Raw genomic sequence first — 16,478 nt, forward strand, 5'->3', positions numbered from 1 at the left:
AGAACGGAATGCTGTTATGAAGTACCTCTTTCGCCTATTTAGTACAATTTGAAACTGTTTCAACAGCTAGTCATTTTTTATTTAACAAGTACATTGTTAAGAAAATAGTAAGATCCGTGTTTTTAAAAGATGTTCAATCTAGTCTGGAGACTTGTTCTCCGACTATTGGAGGTTCAATGAAATGTTGGCGATGGGTAGGCACCACTGGCAAATAAACATATAGGGTTTTCTTTCATTTGAAGTAACATATTTATGATATTAAAAGATTGTGCTGTGACCACAGAAATAGGCATTGGGCCTATCGGCTATCTGTTTCACGCAGCAATGTCATAACATGTACCAGCCATTGAAGAGAGATCGTTCACTAGAACAATTAAAAAAAGATGAAGAGAGTCACATCCTGGCATTTACGTCAGTTATACACTTAACGTTTTACGTGTTGCATATTTCAATGTAAAAATTTCAGGATTTGATTTGTCACATGATGGTGTGACGCAGTAGCCAAGACGTTGTGTGATCGGCAGTTTCACACTGCTGGTGTAAAATAGTTAAAATTGACTTCATGTCCAGTCCATATATTATCCAGTCTATGAGTCATTGTCATTCAGTTTGTATATTGTTTTCGTTTTCTTTGTGATTTATAAGTAGAGTTATATTGCGACGTAAAATTTTTGGTAACTCAAGATGGCAGACGAAAAAGATATCAGTAATGACAAGAATGTTAAGTTTCAAGTTTTGCTCGAGAATTACATTGAAAAATTAATGGACATCCTAAATAATCTCGAAGCACTCAAAGATACTATTGCATCCCACCATAAAACCTGTAACATAGCGAAAACTGCTGGGACTGCTGTAAGCGGAGCTGGTGTAGCTATGATTATTGGATCTGTACTCTGTGCTCCTTTCAGCGGAGGTGGATCTTTAGCTGTAGGAGCAGGTGGGGCTTTAATGTCGGTCACAGGTGGCATATCAAATGTGATTACCGATTATGTGGACTATCGAACAACTACGATGATTATGAATGATATTCAAAATATTGTAAGTAACAAAGAAAGTTTCGACGAAAACCTCACCAGACAATTGAAACACTTCGCAATGGTTATAGAGAAGTTGATTGAGAGTGGAGTTGATAAGAATGGGGCAATCATAATAGCTGTGAAGGGTAAGTATTTCTTCCCAGTGTGAAAGAGGATTAAATTGTTGTAATTCCATTGAGTCGCTAACTAGGAAGCTTGTGGGAATAGGCAGTTCAGTATTGCATTTCAATTACCAGTATTATTTGTAAATGAACGAAATTTAGAAACAGCATTATTTCAAGTCAATGTTCTAACTGAACATTGCTTTGAATCGAATCAAGTACCTGATTGGAATGTTTTTGAATCAAATTTTCAACTAGGGTGACTGACTAAATTAGAATGAATGAACCAATGATCTAACTAAAATGTCCTACTTTGAATGCCTTTGTAAATACTCTGATTCTGGCTTTTATACACCTCCTAATACAAAGTCAAAATGTCATTGCAATCCTGTGGGAGGTCTAATTATTTGGTAACTGTTCATCTGTGAGTCACGCTTATGAATTCTAAACGTTGACGGATACACATTTGCCACCTCTCCTTAGTTTATTTACCACCCATCTACCCTCTCCTTATAACACAGCATAATAAACATTTTAATTCTTTATTTTGGTTATGACATCGGTCTTGAAGACGTACTGTCACTATTTCTGTGAAAAACTAACGCAAGGATGTGTACCTAAGAAAGCGAGTTTCACATCAAAATAAATGGTACTTCATCATTTGAATATTTTGGTCTTTTTTATTCATATAATATGTGAATCGAAATAGTGGACTGTATAAATTTAAGATCCGTAGGCAGAAAGTAGGTTTAATTCCAATTCATAAATTGTACATGACATAAAAATCAAGAAAATTAATGTCTCCTCTCCCCTTTCAATTTAGAACAATGTTCTTTGTAATCTCAAAAAACATTATGAACCTTTGCTGTTATGAAGAGTGGTCTTGAGAGAACTTGATTTCCATAAAACAAAAATAATATCACCCGTTAGTCCATTAGGGATACATATTACATATGAAGGATACCCAATAGGATATAAGTAGCATTATATTTCATATTGGATACGATCTGTTTAATGAAAGAAAATATATTTACTTCTATATTAGTAATTGCTGCTTTGCTTTCGTCAAAGACATTTGAAAAAAAGAATAGTTTGGTATATTATTTGATAGGGACATCTCTTAGAGTAAATTTATGATCTCATGCTGTGTAACCTTGAAATTAAATTTGAAAATCATAAATTTCCGTTGAACAATTGGATCTCAATTATTTTAGGCATTGCTAATGGATGTATAGACCTAACAGAGGAACCAAACATGAAAATGATGAATACTCTAAGTACAATAATCAAACTGCATCACGTTGAAAGCGCAGCTCTTGAAACGCTTCCGATTATTGGAAAAACTATGCACTTTTCTGAAAAAAGTTTTCAGTTCATCTATAACTTTTTTGGATTAACTGGGCATACAGGAGCAACTGTTTTCAAGACAATAGGGAGAATCTCAAGTGTTATTTCTGTTGCTTTCACTGTTGTGGATGTAGCTCTTTTAGTGAAAGATTGGATGATAGAACATCCTACTTTAGAAGTAGTACTGGATACTGAGAAGAAAATTGAAATGGAAATGAATATACTTCGTGATCTTCTGGAGGTTATTGTTTCGTCGAAAGATGAAGTGCAAGATGTTTGGAAAAAAGTGTTGAAGGAAATTGAGGAACTAGAGAAGAATGAACTTGATTTTGAACATGATTTTGAAATTGTAGAGAAAGAAATTGAGAGTTGTTAGGTAGCTACTTAAATTTTTATAAAGCGACTGAAATCAGTGATTTTATATTCATTCATATTTTGGTAGATAATAAGTTTTAAAAGATATTATAATTTTAAGTGAGTTTTACATAGAAATAAATGGTACTTTATTATGTTTTCGAATATTTTGGTATTCAGTTATCCACAGGTTTTGAGTAGATATATTATCTACATATTTCATACTGTGAAATTAGGTTTTTCAAAGTGATAAGGGTTAGGTGGATGTATAAAAGGTTTGTGGATATATCTATCTTCTACTAATAGAACACATGAAGATTTTTTAATTTTAATGTAATATTAAATATATTACTAATTTTCAATGATTACCACAACAAAAAACATCCACATTTCACTTGATATTATTTTTATAATACTCCTATCCTGAGCTTATTATACTTATGACTTCGATCTCCTTGAAAAATTGATTGAAACTATTTTAGTTTCAGACAGATATATTTTCAATCTTTTTTTTGAGCAGATCACGACTGATCTGTCATATTTTAAAAGATTTTTTTTTCCTCAATCAGGTTGGACTTTTAGGTTTAGTGACTAAGTGAATTGAATCTCGCCCACTATTGGATTAGTGTTATGGCATGTATTTTTGAATTTGGTAATAAAAGACTGATAATTAAATACTTTTTTTAAATTAGATTTGTAAAATCATTTACTTTATTCTCGTCCAGCGGCTGGATTCAGCAATTACTGTCCCGTCACATTCAGCGATAATACGGTTTCAATTGCTTTGGATGCAAGCAAGAAAAATCATTTTTCAGATCTTGACTATCAATGGCCGTTTTTGGGAGAGAGGACATTGGCAGATGAAGATCTTCAGATGATGTGGTCAAGGCCGTAGCCAGGAGGGGGATCAAGTGGGATTGATCCCCACCCGAAAGATCTATTCTAATAAATATATATTTTCATGTAACACCATTTTCTTTCTTTCGTTATTTTTATATTTCATTTTTTTCTACTGTCCCACCAAACCAAACCCCCCCGAAATTGTTTTCTGGCTACGGCCTTGGATGTGGTGCTGCAGCTGAAAAAGCAAATGAGCCACTGGAATCAATGAAGTCGCCCCGGAGCGCCAATTAATTTTTATTGTTGTTTTATAATTTCACAAATCAATGTATATAGTTTCAAAAAACTAAAATTGCCGGATTTTTTTTTTCGGCTCTACAGCCTCCATTTCGAATAACTTTTAGGGCTGTGGTATGATGTTTCATTATTTAGATTCAAACATCAACTTTCTTCAATACCGATAACTAGTTGAAGTACTGTTGGAAAACTAAATTTTATGGAACATGAATGGCAAGGTTGAAAAATGAATTAAGTTTGAATGTAATCAAAATATCTTTTACGGCAATTGAATATTTGTTGATGCTTCGGTAATAGTACTTCAGAAACTAGTTCATCTAGTATAGATGAAGAGTGGAACTTTACAAATTAAAATCGTGAAAACCGAAAAACAGGTCACATGTTATTAATTATGAAAATGTAATTAATCGTTATTCAGATGCAGAATTCAAAAGTAATTCCAGGTACATGATTTTCTATGACATATAACACTATATTTTGAAAGTGTCATCTCTGATTACACACCTAGATTATACTCTAAATTTCTTGTTGACATCTTCAAACTTAAATGTCATATTTAAAAATATTCTCAACGTGCACTTTAACCCACCTCTTCAGATGTGAGCTTGCCGTTAGCGAAAGTATGACGTCATGAGTGACATTTCGTCGCGAACTCAACGACCGTGGTAGCTATGTGGAATCGTTGTGAGTGCTTAGTGGAACACACAAAGAGACAGAACGAACATTATCTCACAGTAATTTTGTTAGGTTATATTTACCAAATAATATTTGATTACGTGAATAGCCACATTTCTCATCAACTTTCGATATTAAGACAATATTAAATATTCGAATTCAGCATACTCCACGTTTTCTAATTAAGTTCCTTGATATAACTGACATTTTGAACTATAATTGATCTTATTAGTGGACACTTTTTTGGCAGTCTTCTCTCAAGATGGTTCTCCTTACTCCTACTCTCCCTTCAATTCGATATAAAAATGATTAAGGCACATGTGAAAGCATAAAGCCAGTTACAACAATACTAAGAAAAAGATTCCAGTTGTTAAATTTTTATGCTTTCTACATCTTTTACTAGAGATGTATGACCAGACTTTTGTTTTTTTCAAATGAAAATTTGACCAATTTTTGAATATTCATCCAGTAGATAAAATACCGACAAGTTCTGTTTAACCAGACTGCAAATAAAAAAATCCAAAGAACACTTCAAGGAGTTGAAAAATTGTTTAAAAACTAAAATGAAACTGGAAACACTTTCAAAAGCTTTAAAATGAAACTAGAGTATATATATTTAATGTTTTTATTACATTGCTGTTAAACACGATCTAAGCAGTTTCAGTACGTGCTGCGGCAGATTCATTGCGGTGATTTTTGTACAGGTAATCCGCAAACTCCTGGTAGGGTGTCTTGGTAAGAGGCATCTCCTTCCACAAATCTGGCGTTAAGTATGCGTAAGTCTTTGCAATTGCTGCATAAGTTGCCTTGGCGAAATTACCCAGCGTACCGGTGGAGCCCTTGGCTGATGTATAGCAGTCTTCGATACCTGCCATCTGCAGTAGTTTCTTGGGAACAGGAGCAGAAACGATACCAGTACCACGGGGAGCTGGGATGAGACGTACAGTTACAGACCCGCATTTTCCAGTGACCTAGGAAAAGAACAAGAAATTAATCCAAAGTCAAAATAGGGACAGTAAATTCCTTAGGAATGGAAAGGTATCAGACGTTCTTGGCCATCATAGAGACGAATCCCTCTGGTGGAAACCGCGAAAGAAATGGCTATTCATCACGTTAAGTTGTAACAGTAATTCTTTATCGATGCATTGGAATGAAATAAAGCCAATAGAAGTACTATTATTGAGCCAGTAGAAGATAAGTTATGGATAGTTGAATGATACTCACTTTGCAAGGCACTGTGTGGGGTTGACCGATTTTGTTACCCCAGTAACCTCTACGAACTGGTACGACAGAAAGCTTGGCTAAGATGATGGCTCCACGGATAGCAGTAGCAACTTCTTTGCTGCACTTCACTCCCAAACCAATGTGGCCTTTGCTATCACCAATAGCTACGAAAGCCTTGAAACGAGTACGTTGACCAGCACGAGTCTGTTTCTGAACAGGCATGATCTTCAATACCTGCAAATTTTAAAAAAGGATGTTAATTTTATTATAATAATGAGAAGGAGCCTTATTATAACAGGAGGTAAATTCAGATATGTAAAACCAACATTAGAACAAGTTCTTCTGGTGGAAACCGCGAAAGTAATGGTTATTCATCATGAGAAAAAAAAACGTTCATCAGCCTTAGCGATATAAAAACAAAAGTTTATATAATTAAATAAAAGATATTATGAAAATACATAGTTCAATTGTAGACACCTTTCACACGACTGAGAAAGTCCTACTTTTAGTTCAACTATGTTGAATATATTTCACTGCATAACGTTCTTTCATATTTGTGATTCAATGTCTAGTTTTTCAATTTTCATCTACTTAATTTTTACTTATGAATGCCTTATTGTATTTCTGAAGTTTTTCGAAACCCAATTTGCTTATCAATAATACATCACAAGTTATCTTTGTATTCAAAAGTTTCTAATATGAAAATGGTTTTCTGCAGTAATAGCTAAAGGATAATGATACTAACAAAAATCTAATTACAGTTTTTCAAGTGCGTTTCTCAGTAGTTTGAAGAGAAAATTTAAAATTATTTTTTGTCGATAAAAAACGTTTTGAAATTTATATTTACACTGAATTATTCAAGAAAATATGTCATCTTCTAATTGATAAAACTATTATTTTACAAATTAAATATTCTCTTGCATGTGACGTATATGTAGACCACACGACCATTACAAATAAATGTGTATGATAATTTTGTATATATTTATTTTATTTTGATCTGTGCATCTCTGTGTATATGTATTTTAATTTTAATACTAAGGAAATAACGACGTTGTAATGTTTCATTTACAATGAATAAATTGATTGATTGATTGATTGAAAGAAACTGATGGAATTCACAGACGACTACCAATGACAAAAGGAGCAATCCAATTCAAATATGATAACATCGATGAATCAATCAAAGAATAAAAGAGCACATATTTTATATTGATTGTAATTGAATTTATGGGTGACAAAAATACAATTTCTTGCCTATTATTAAGCGAATGTATCATATTTTCTTAGATACACTTTTGTCAATGTTTGGGGCGACCATATAACACAAGCATACTCAGTGTAGAATGAATGTAAGAATTAATAGCGAATCTTTAAGAATCATCATGAAATGGAAAAAATGGTAACATAAATGTGCAATTTGCATGAGATTGCTCATTTCTTCAAATATAACTGGAAAATATCTATATGTAATTTTTCAAAACTTCCGAGTTTTTTGGGATATACTAAGAATTATGGCATTATAATGTTAACTCAAGAAAAAGTTCATTCTGTATGTTTTCATGAAAGCATTTATACTTTTCACAGTTGTCTCACACTTGTCTCAAAGTGTGACCTTAGTAGTTCCCAAATTTCAACTTTCAGAACTAAGATTGCATGTCTGACAAACATGTCGATGGTGTTTGGAAAAAAAATTTGACCTTTGAGGTGGAACATTATACAGAAATCTACAAGAAGCCACATTTACTGAAACTGTATTGATTGATAACGTTACATGTCCCAGTTTCAATATATAAGAAAAAAAATTAAAGGTTTATCTATTACTCACCTCATCATTCAGTTCTGACCCAATGAAGAAATCGATGATTTCATACTCCTTGATTGGCAAAGAAAACAGGTAGATCTCCTCCAAAGAGCGGATCTTACCATCTTTTACCAACCGTCCTAGCTTAGTTACAGGCACCCATTCCTTCTGGTCTTCCTTTCCGCGACCACGGCCTCTACCGCGTCCACGTCCACGACCTCTGGGGCCCCCTCGGCCACCTCCTCTACTACCACCACCGAATCCACCACGGAAACCGCCACGACCACCGGCTGGAGCTGCGTCCGCCATTCTGAAAATAGAATAATTGTCAAAAGAATCTTTGGAAAAGTTATCAATGTGTTAATATATATGTGCGGAAGTCAGTCATTCTTGGCCATCATTGAGACATGTCTCTCTGGTGGAAACCGCGAAAGAATGTGTTATTCATCATGAAAAAGCAGTACCGTTACGCAGGCTACAAGAAATTTATAGCAATTGCAACATGACTAGTAGAAATTTATAACCTGATTGGCGAGTGAAGTTATGAAAAATGTCCTATTGATAAAACGTGCTCGCTCATGCCATGTGAGCACATTTTATGATAGTATAAATAAGGCTTCCAACATTTTACTAATTCACAAAAACTTTATATAAAATAAACACGGCATAGCTAAAAACAAATCATTTCCACTAGAAATGTTTTGTAAGTAATTACCGTTATGTTATGAGTAACGATGCAGGAAGCCATTAAAATGTGCTTCTGGTTGAACTTCCAAATGCATTGGTGTGAATATTGCAGACTTCATACAGAGCAATTTCAAGATCAATGCATTCAAAACTTGACCATAATTTACAAAACGATGCCTACTTACTACTAGAAATTTGTTCAAAATAAAAGTACTTACGTTTAATACTTCCTCCAACACTGTTGTCGAACGAAAGATAGGAAGAAAAGGAAGTTGTCGCTTATGAATGGTTTCTCAGCGGATGTGACGTATATTCACTGACAGCGCATGCGCAGAAAATTTGTTCTTTGAACGCATCATCCATTCGAGTTGACGTTCATGACCGTTCGAAAACACCAAAATATATGATGAAATGATAATCTTCCAAGAAAAATGAACAAAGTTCACCCTTCTTGAAATTCTCCAACATACATACCTATATGCAATTCTTGACCTCACCGAAAAATCGTCTTATTTAACCTCGTCTCGTATAATATATTCGTATTGGACCACAGAACTCATAACTATATCTTAGATTCAGAACGCGCTTGTGTCTTTATTTTGGGCAAATTATGGGCAAGGGAATCTGATCCATATTAAAGAAATAAAGACTTAATCACACTTATATTTCAATGTTTATCTGTTGAGCTGGAGTGAGAAGTAGTCGGAACATATGTCATTAGAATCACGAAGCATGTGAATGGTTTAACAGTTGAGAAATGTCCTAATCCAGTTGAAAAAGCTAGAATAACACGAAAATAACTAGATCAAAAGAAAACAACTATGATTCTGCCGAAGAGTTATTCGATAGTTTCAAAACTGAGCTAGAGCTTCTCTGCATCTTAATAGAAAAAATAAAATAAAAGGAGAAACTAGGGTTGAAACTAACGAAAGGCAATATTAAATATTCAAATTTGAATGAAAACGTTCACACATTTCTTTCACATTACCAATAAAAATTCAAATACCTCAGATTAGAAAATAAGTATCATAAAAGGACTAAAGGACAAGAGAATATTCTGTATCCTGACATCCGCGATTAATGGACATGTACAGTTTAATTGAATTTAGTACATTTTATTCTCACTCTAGTACAAATAAGTATTTCAGAAATAACAGAATCGAACCACAGAATACCTTTTAGAAGATACATTCAGCAAGCAACAGGAACTTTTTGAGAATCTCCAGGTGATTACAGTCAACCTAAAAATTTCGTCGAGTTGTTAGTTAACTCGAATATAGTAAAATCAGGCTACGTTGGTTGAAATTTCTGAAATGTTGACCTAAAAACCTACCGAGATGACATCTTAATAATTTCTCGACTGCAATAAATTTATAAATTTAGAAACATACAATTTATGACATTAAAAATAAAATGAATACAACAATAAAAATTAATTGGCGCTCCGGGGCGACTTCATTGATTCCAGTGGCGCATTTGCTTTTTCAGCTGCAGGAAAACCCGGAAAAACCTGCAGCACCACATCATCTGAAGATCTTGATCCAACAATGTCTGATAAGTTTCAAACAATTTGAATGTACCACGAAAAATGGCATTTACACACCTTGAACACAGAATATAGGTCATAGAAACTTGGCCCCTCAACATCAAAGTGCCATTAGATGAGTGTCACCCTAGTTAGGGTGTTCTGTGGCGAGGAACACTAGGTATGTTCGTTTGATATAAATTTAATCGCTCGATTAGTTCGCTTCGCTCGGTAAACGATAATAATGCACATCTGTTGTCTCAGTTACATCTGTTCTGTGTTCGCTATTTACAAGAGCAAGGAAAAAATGTGATCGGTTAGCTCTAAAATCAACTTTAGGATCAGATTTTTTGTCATATTTATAAAAATTGGTGGAGTTTTAAGATTTTTGTGATAATTAACTTTGGTGAAATTTTTGACTTGTCAGCTCATATTATCTTCAGAAGAGTTATTGGGTCCTGGCACATTCTCATTAATTTAATGTGGATTTCTGACTATTTTACTTCAGTTGGAAACCAAAAAACACATATTTATTCATAAAAAATAATTTTGACATAAATTAGTAGCCTGTCACCAATATGAAATCGTTGATAATAATAGAAAAATGGTTGGAATCAAAATAAGAATCCTTGGGGTACACGGAGACAGATGTCAGAGACAAAATCATCGACTGTCACTTGTATTATGCAAATAATTTTTGATAAAGCCGCACCGCCTCGAACAGACAACTAATAAAAATTTATTAGTAAACTTTCATACTAAACATTGAAATATCGAGCGAAGTAGTCCGTTACTATCCATGATTCTTGACCGCAATGTTCCAAAGATGGGCGACATAATGTAAGAAAGTCACCTGTTGTTCTAGGAAATCATATTGATGAGTTGTGATAATGCACCGAAAGTGTTGAAATATACCTAAAAACTGCCTTGAACAACTTAAAGATGAAAATATTTCAGATTTAGTTGCCTTGCTTCACCACACGAACGACAGTTTGGAAAGGTTTGTTCGTAGGTTCAAAATTTCCATCAAGACAACCCTGTATGTTTTTTGAATTACCATTTGGCTTTACCTATAAATTTTGAAGGGATTTGAAATTTACATCATTTTCTAAAACCGTTTCCAAAACGAAAAGAGTGAAAAGTCGACCTCTGTATTTTCCACTTGAAGAAATCGAGTATTGACGCATTAGAATCGTCAATAAAAAAACTTCCAATATACACTTCAAACATTTTATTCCAAATTAAATAAAGAACTAAAAAGAAAATAACATCAGTTAGTAATCTTGTCCTGATAACTCAGTTCAAATAATTTGGGTTAATTGGAAGGACAGGTGCAAGGCTTGAAAAAAATGACGAGTTATATCACAAAAAATTTATTTAAATAAATTATAATAGTTACCACTTCGCTCTTTTCCCCCAATCTTTTGGTGTCCAATGTAGACATTTGGGGTCTATTCTTATCTTTCTACTCTCCATTGCCATGAAGTGACTACGCATAATTTCTTTGCTAAGTGTTATTATATATTGCCCTTTGTAGTAGTTTATGAGATTGAGATTTTGTAAAGTTGAAATAACATCTTCTTTCTTTATACTTGTCAGTTCACAGATTTCACTAAAAAAGTAGTAACTGGTAAAAATCTGGTGCCAACAATCTTTTCTAAGAGAAATAAATACTTACTTAATTGTAATCTGGGGTTTTTCGTTTTCCCCTACTGGTTTTATGGATAATAAAATTTCTAATATAGTTTGAGCCCAATAGCTTCTATAGGATAAAAGTCCTAGATCTGATAAAGGCTTTTCTGGAGATCCTGTCTTACCTTCAAATTTAGATAATTCATAACCTGTAACAAAATAATATATTGAATAGTTCATTGATTTTGAGAAAAATTCAACAATTTTCAGCAGATCAGCTGTACCGAATTTAGTGTTTTAGAACCAGCTTAGATAATCTACTGATGACACATAGTTTGTTGGTTCAATTTATCCTTAGCACAAACTCCATTATTGAAAAATAAACATACTTACTAAATTCAATAAGTAGTTTTCCATATCCCTTCCTTTGATATGGGGGCATGGTCAATATGCACGCCACATTATAGTCTTCCGTGGATTCCTTCTCTTTAGAAAAAAATCCGACTATGTGGAAACCTCGAATATCAAAAACTGTCATAACATAAAACAGAAATGGATCCGTATCATAATACAAAGTCTTGTGGTCTAAGAATAGTTTAGCTAAGAGACACAGGTTTTGAGCATATACTTTGTTTTTCCTACCATCTATCTCAAAAAAAGATATATTTTCTTTTCTATATATTTCGTTACCAGGAGGATGTCGGAGGTTACATTTGGCCAAGTGTCGCTCAAGACATTTTCGGCTTTTTCGGTATTTCAGACAAAATTCACATATATAAATGCAGTCCAAGTTTACCATTTCCTAAAAAATATCAATGCAATACTATTTTATGAATACAAGATAGGAACGAAGTAATAAAATCATTTGATACAAATTATTTGAAACACTTTTTCCACACCAGAACAAAATCATGTCACTCAACGTGTGTTTCGCAACCCAAGTTAGCACCATCAGGAGATGACTAGTCATCTAATGACTAACTTGGTTCGCCAAACTCGCAGGGGAGGAGGGTCTTCTAGGCACTCCTAGAGTGCCTAGAAGATGACAGTACTACCAACTGTCGAAAGCGCTCGCAGATAATTAATAGAAGATATAAAGTTTCAAATCCTTTTTGTAGAATTTAATATTGAAATACTCAAAATAAAGGAAAATTAGTTGCATCAATTAAAAAAAAAATCAATATTTATATACCGGAGGTATTGGCATAGATATGTGGATGACGTTTTAGTATGTTTTACAGGTACTAAGAGGCAACTAGATACTTTTCATGGGGATATTAACAAAACATGAAAACGTTAAATTCACTATTGAAACAGAAACAGACAATTCAATCAATTTCTTGGACCTAACAATTAGTAGAATGAACAACAAACATGATTTTTCAATTTATCACAAACCGTCCTATACGGATATTACTATACTTTACGATTCTACTCATCCTCATCAACCCAAAGTAACAGCTTATAGACAAGACAAGACAATTTATTTTCCACTGAATGTTACAGTACAAGTACCATACATTATGGGAATCGTCACTAATAAGTAGGTTATAATAATATTACAATTTCACTTTTTGGTCATAAAATAAAATAAATTAATATAAATAAATAGGTACATGTACACACTTTAAAAATTAATAAATGAAATATAAGTTTATCAATACTAATTAGAATTATTTATTAAAAATTTGAATCAAAAGACTACCGTTTCATGTGGTCCGAGTCAAAATTTTCATTCAAAAACTCCTGAACTGAATAATAGCATTTCTGTACTAAAAACTTTTTTAGATAATTTTTAATAAACTTGTGCTGAGTTCTCTAAATTTCTTAATTTCACATATTTTATTGTAGCATTTGATTCCTATATAATTGGGATTCTCCTGTCCGATTGATAATCTAGAGAAACATAAATTGATGGTGTCCTTCTGCCGCGTATTATGATTGTGAACATCCTTTCTTGTTTTGAGAGTTATGTTTATTTATGATGTGAACAATTATTGAGTAAATGTACAAGCTTGGTAATGACTTAATACCCAGCTCAACAAAGTGGTTTTTACAAGATGTTTTGCTAGATAAATTCAGCATGCACCTTATAATTTTTTTTTGAGTGATAAATAATTGACTACTATTATGGGCTTTTTCCCAGAAAATCAGACCATATGACAGGCATGACTGAATAAGGCCAAAATATAGTAGTTTCAGTACTTCCATCGACACTGTGTTACGCAAGTTTCTAATAATGAAGCAATATGAGCTCAGTTTTGAGGATGTATGTTCAACATGATCATTTCATGTGAGTTTTTGATCCAAGTGGACCCCTAAAAATTTTGTACAGGTCGAGTTTTCTAATGATGTTTCTTCAGTTTTAAGTAGTATGCTCTGGTTCACAGTAGCATTTTTTGTATTAAAGTAAACAGCTATTGACTTGTCTATATTCAGAGATATGTTATTATTACCACACCATTGGTAATGGCATTATTCACAGATTAGTCAATGTTCCTTTTTCAATAGATAATTTCAATGAAGAACTTAATATCATCAAGCAAATTGCAGTTAAGAATGGGTTTAAAGACTAATTAATTAACAAAATACTTGACAAGAAAGTCTAATCAAAAGAGATTTGATACGTTTTTCCTATTGATAAGGTAGATAATCAAAATTATAGAGCTTTAACGTATTTTGGACAACCAACGGAAAAAATGGCTTCATTTTTGAGGAAAAAAAAGGAAAAATATCTAGTTGAACTCAAATTTGCAAAGTTTGCATACTATCCGAATGCTAAGTCCATGAATTTTCCCTGCTTCTGATGATATCACATTCACTTGATAAATTATCATCTATATTGTACACTTGACCCGGATGTCACGCAGGTAGCTAAAGCTGTCTTGTGGTGACTTTGGTGATATCTCTAACCCTAGCTAAACCACAAAGTGTGGCTTCAATTAAACCCGGATTTGATTAAAACAGTTTTAAGTGATCTTTAATCCCATCTTCCCCAGCTCCATGTTCAAAAATCTAAAATTGGATCATCAAAAAACTCAACAACACAGTATCTTTTTCCGTTTTCATATTCCATCTCAAAAAAGAAATATTCAAATGAAATTCAGACCTCTATTCCACCTTCTCACCTGTGGATAAGGGGCAAAATACCATGGCTTTATTCTATGCTTCCCCAACTCTATCAGTTCAATGTTTTTCATTCTGGTAACTAAATCATCATGATGTGAAACCATGCTTCCGGACTGTCTTGGTCCAGCAGGAGGTACCATCATCCCAAGAACGTCCTAAAAATTACGATAAAAGAATGTATTCTATTGGAAAGTCATATGGGTGGACACTCCCAAAATCGTTTGTGGTTTATAAAATTCTTCCAGTAGGATATAAATTAATCAAGATAACTTCAACTGTGACAAGTAGAGTTTTTGGGCTCCTGTTCGAAAATCAAAAATATTACCTTAGCAGTGACTTCATTTGGTATTTTTGGCACCTACAAAAACAAATATAACAAAATACATACACACTGATAACTGTATTAAGAATCCAGAATCGTAAGGTGGATTCATGCACCAGTCGGTCACAAGTCGTAAGTAATAAAAAATAATAATAATATTCATTTCGGTTGTTCACTCACGAGCACATTGGCTGTGGACCTGTGGGCATTACTGGTAGTAACAGATACGGTCCTGAAAAGGTTTTTTTGTGCTCAAAACTGATATTGACACAACTTATTCTGTAGAAAGAGGATTATACAGTCCAAAATAAATCAATCTGTATTAGTATTTCCCATCAAGGAACATGATTTTCTGTGAATTTCCATTGAGTGAAGCTCTCTTTTGAATTCTCAAAATATTCTGCCTGTCTTTTCAAAGAGAATAAATGTGGGATCATCAGCAGACAAAACTTATTTGTAGAACTACATATATATATATATATAATGAATATTAATGGTCCCAGTACTGATCCTTGGAGGTGGCCATTTTTAACTGAGCTGTATTCAAATATTGAATTATTACAGTTGACTGCTGGGTTATGATTCGATAAATGAGTCTGAATGAGAGACAGAGATGCTCCTCTGAAACATGAGTTCTTATGACTTGACAGTTAAGAATTGAGACTGGTGTATGAATCAATCTTAACATTTGCAAGAATTCTTGGGGAAAAATTTCAGATCAACTGTTTCCTCTTTGATCTATATGTATACCTGGGAATCTTCATTTTCAATCGTGGGTCCCTTTCGTTTTCTATTTATTCGTTTTTGTAGGGCAGCTGCTAAAACTGCGTTACCATTAACTAGTTCTATGTTGTTTACAGGACTAGAAGGTCTGGAGATGCTTCCTGTTCCCATTTGTACCTTTTTGGGGGTAGACACCCCTGTGTTAGTACCACCTACATCTTTCCTAGGAAAATGGACCTTTCTAGTGTCTAGTGATTCTTCTGTGACCCATTCGTCTAAACGTTTATTGACTAAAAAATTTATATATGTAGCTATTAGTGGGAAGTATTTGAAAATACGCATACTTACAATCTACATAATGCACATAGTAACACTTGGAACCATTAACATCTTTTAAGCTGATTATTTCAGCCAGTGCTAAAATGGAATATTGAGGATGAATCTTCTCGATATTTAATATTCTAACTTACGCCAATCATTGGTTCCTGTCATATGCACCGGGAGCCTGCATCCTTCTACTAAAGAGGACTGAAAAATAGATGGATAAATGCAGTTGAGTATTGAGGTTAGATATTTGAGTTACATATATTTAAAATATAAAAATCTCAGTTTTAAACTTACCACAGAATCACATATAGTGCTATCGTCCATATCATCCATTTCGACTTTCATTAGTCACAATTTTTTTAATAAATAAATTTGTTATAAATGCAACAAACTGAAATACGTAAACATGTCAAATTCAAAATGCACAGATCACAACAAATATGATGTCAAAATG

At 33.4% G+C, this 16,478-nt stretch overlaps 3 protein-coding genes across 4 annotated transcripts; 1 reads left to right on the forward strand and 2 right to left on the reverse strand.

The window, feature by feature from the left end:
- The first annotated feature begins 578 nt into the window (after positions 1–578).
- On the forward strand, positions 579–3,514 carry LOC111513187 (uncharacterized). The gene is made up of 2 exons (XM_023169357.2): positions 579–1,162; positions 2,353–3,514. The coding sequence occupies exons 1-2, from the start codon at positions 685–687 to the stop codon at positions 2,859–2,861; spliced, it is 987 nt and encodes a 328-aa protein (XP_023025125.2). The 5' UTR covers positions 579–684; the 3' UTR covers positions 2,862–3,514.
- A 1,748-nt stretch (positions 3,515–5,262) lies between these two features.
- Positions 5,263–8,723, reverse strand: RpS2 (Ribosomal protein S2). The gene is made up of 4 exons (XM_023169365.2): positions 8,585–8,723; positions 7,704–7,989; positions 5,876–6,109; positions 5,263–5,622 (listed from the first exon to the last, which is right to left on the reverse strand). Exons 2-4 carry the CDS (start codon positions 7,986–7,988, stop codon positions 5,302–5,304), a joined length of 840 nt encoding a protein of 279 aa, XP_023025133.1. The 5' UTR covers position 7,989; positions 8,585–8,723; the 3' UTR covers positions 5,263–5,301.
- A 2,384-nt stretch (positions 8,724–11,107) lies between these two features.
- On the reverse strand, positions 11,108–16,478 carry Tip60 (Histone acetyltransferase Tip60). 2 transcript variants are annotated; one of them, XM_023169374.2, is made up of 10 exons: positions 16,319–16,478; positions 16,168–16,225; positions 16,046–16,114; positions 15,725–15,987; positions 14,978–15,010; positions 14,652–14,807; positions 11,917–12,325; positions 11,570–11,732; positions 11,291–11,503; positions 11,108–11,230 (listed from the first exon to the last, which is right to left on the reverse strand). In XM_023169374.2, exons 1-10 carry the CDS (start codon positions 16,367–16,369, stop codon positions 11,188–11,190), a joined length of 1,458 nt encoding a protein of 485 aa, XP_023025142.1. In that variant the 5' UTR covers positions 16,370–16,478; the 3' UTR covers positions 11,108–11,187. The 2 variants fall into 2 exon arrangements, with proteins under 2 accessions (XP_023025142.1, XP_074039443.1); XM_074183342.1 differs by lacking the exon at positions 14,978–15,010.

The sequence above is a fragment of the Leptinotarsa decemlineata genome, unplaced genomic scaffold (assembly GCF_025532065.1).
Source record: "Leptinotarsa decemlineata unplaced genomic scaffold, Ldec_3_MD MMD2_tig00026336_RagTag_RagTag, whole genome shotgun sequence".
NCBI classification, from domain to species: domain Eukaryota; kingdom Metazoa; phylum Arthropoda; class Insecta; order Coleoptera; family Chrysomelidae; genus Leptinotarsa; species Leptinotarsa decemlineata.

Coding starts and splice junctions, on each gene's coding strand:
- LOC111513187 (XM_023169357.2), top strand. CDS start 685: ATGGCAGACGAAAAAGATATCAGTAATGACAAGAATGTTAAGTTTCAA. Junction 1,163..2,352: donor AATCATAATAGCTGTGAAGG/GTAAGTATTTCT, acceptor CAATTATTTTAG/GCATTGCTAATGGATGTATA.
- RpS2 (XM_023169365.2), bottom strand. CDS start 7,988: ATGGCGGACGCAGCTCCAGCCGGTGGTCGTGGCGGTTTCCGTGGTGGA. Junction 6,110..7,703: donor GGTCAGAACTGAATGATGAG/GTGAGTAATAGA, acceptor TAAAATTTGCAG/GTATTGAAGATCATGCCTGT. Junction 5,623..5,875: donor CCCACACAGTGCCTTGCAAA/GTGAGTATCATT, acceptor TTCTTTTCCTAG/GTCACTGGAAAATGCGGGTC.
- Tip60 (XM_023169374.2), bottom strand. CDS start 16,369: ATGAAAGTCGAAATGGATGATATGGACGATAGCACTATATGTGATTCT. Junction 15,011..15,724: donor TTGAAAATGAAGATTCCCAG/GTATACATATAG, acceptor TTGTTTTTGTAG/GTGCCAAAAATACCAAATGA. Junction 11,504..11,569: donor AAACCCCAGATTACAATTAA/GTAAGTATTTAT, acceptor CTACTTTTTTAG/TGAAATCTGTGAACTGACAA.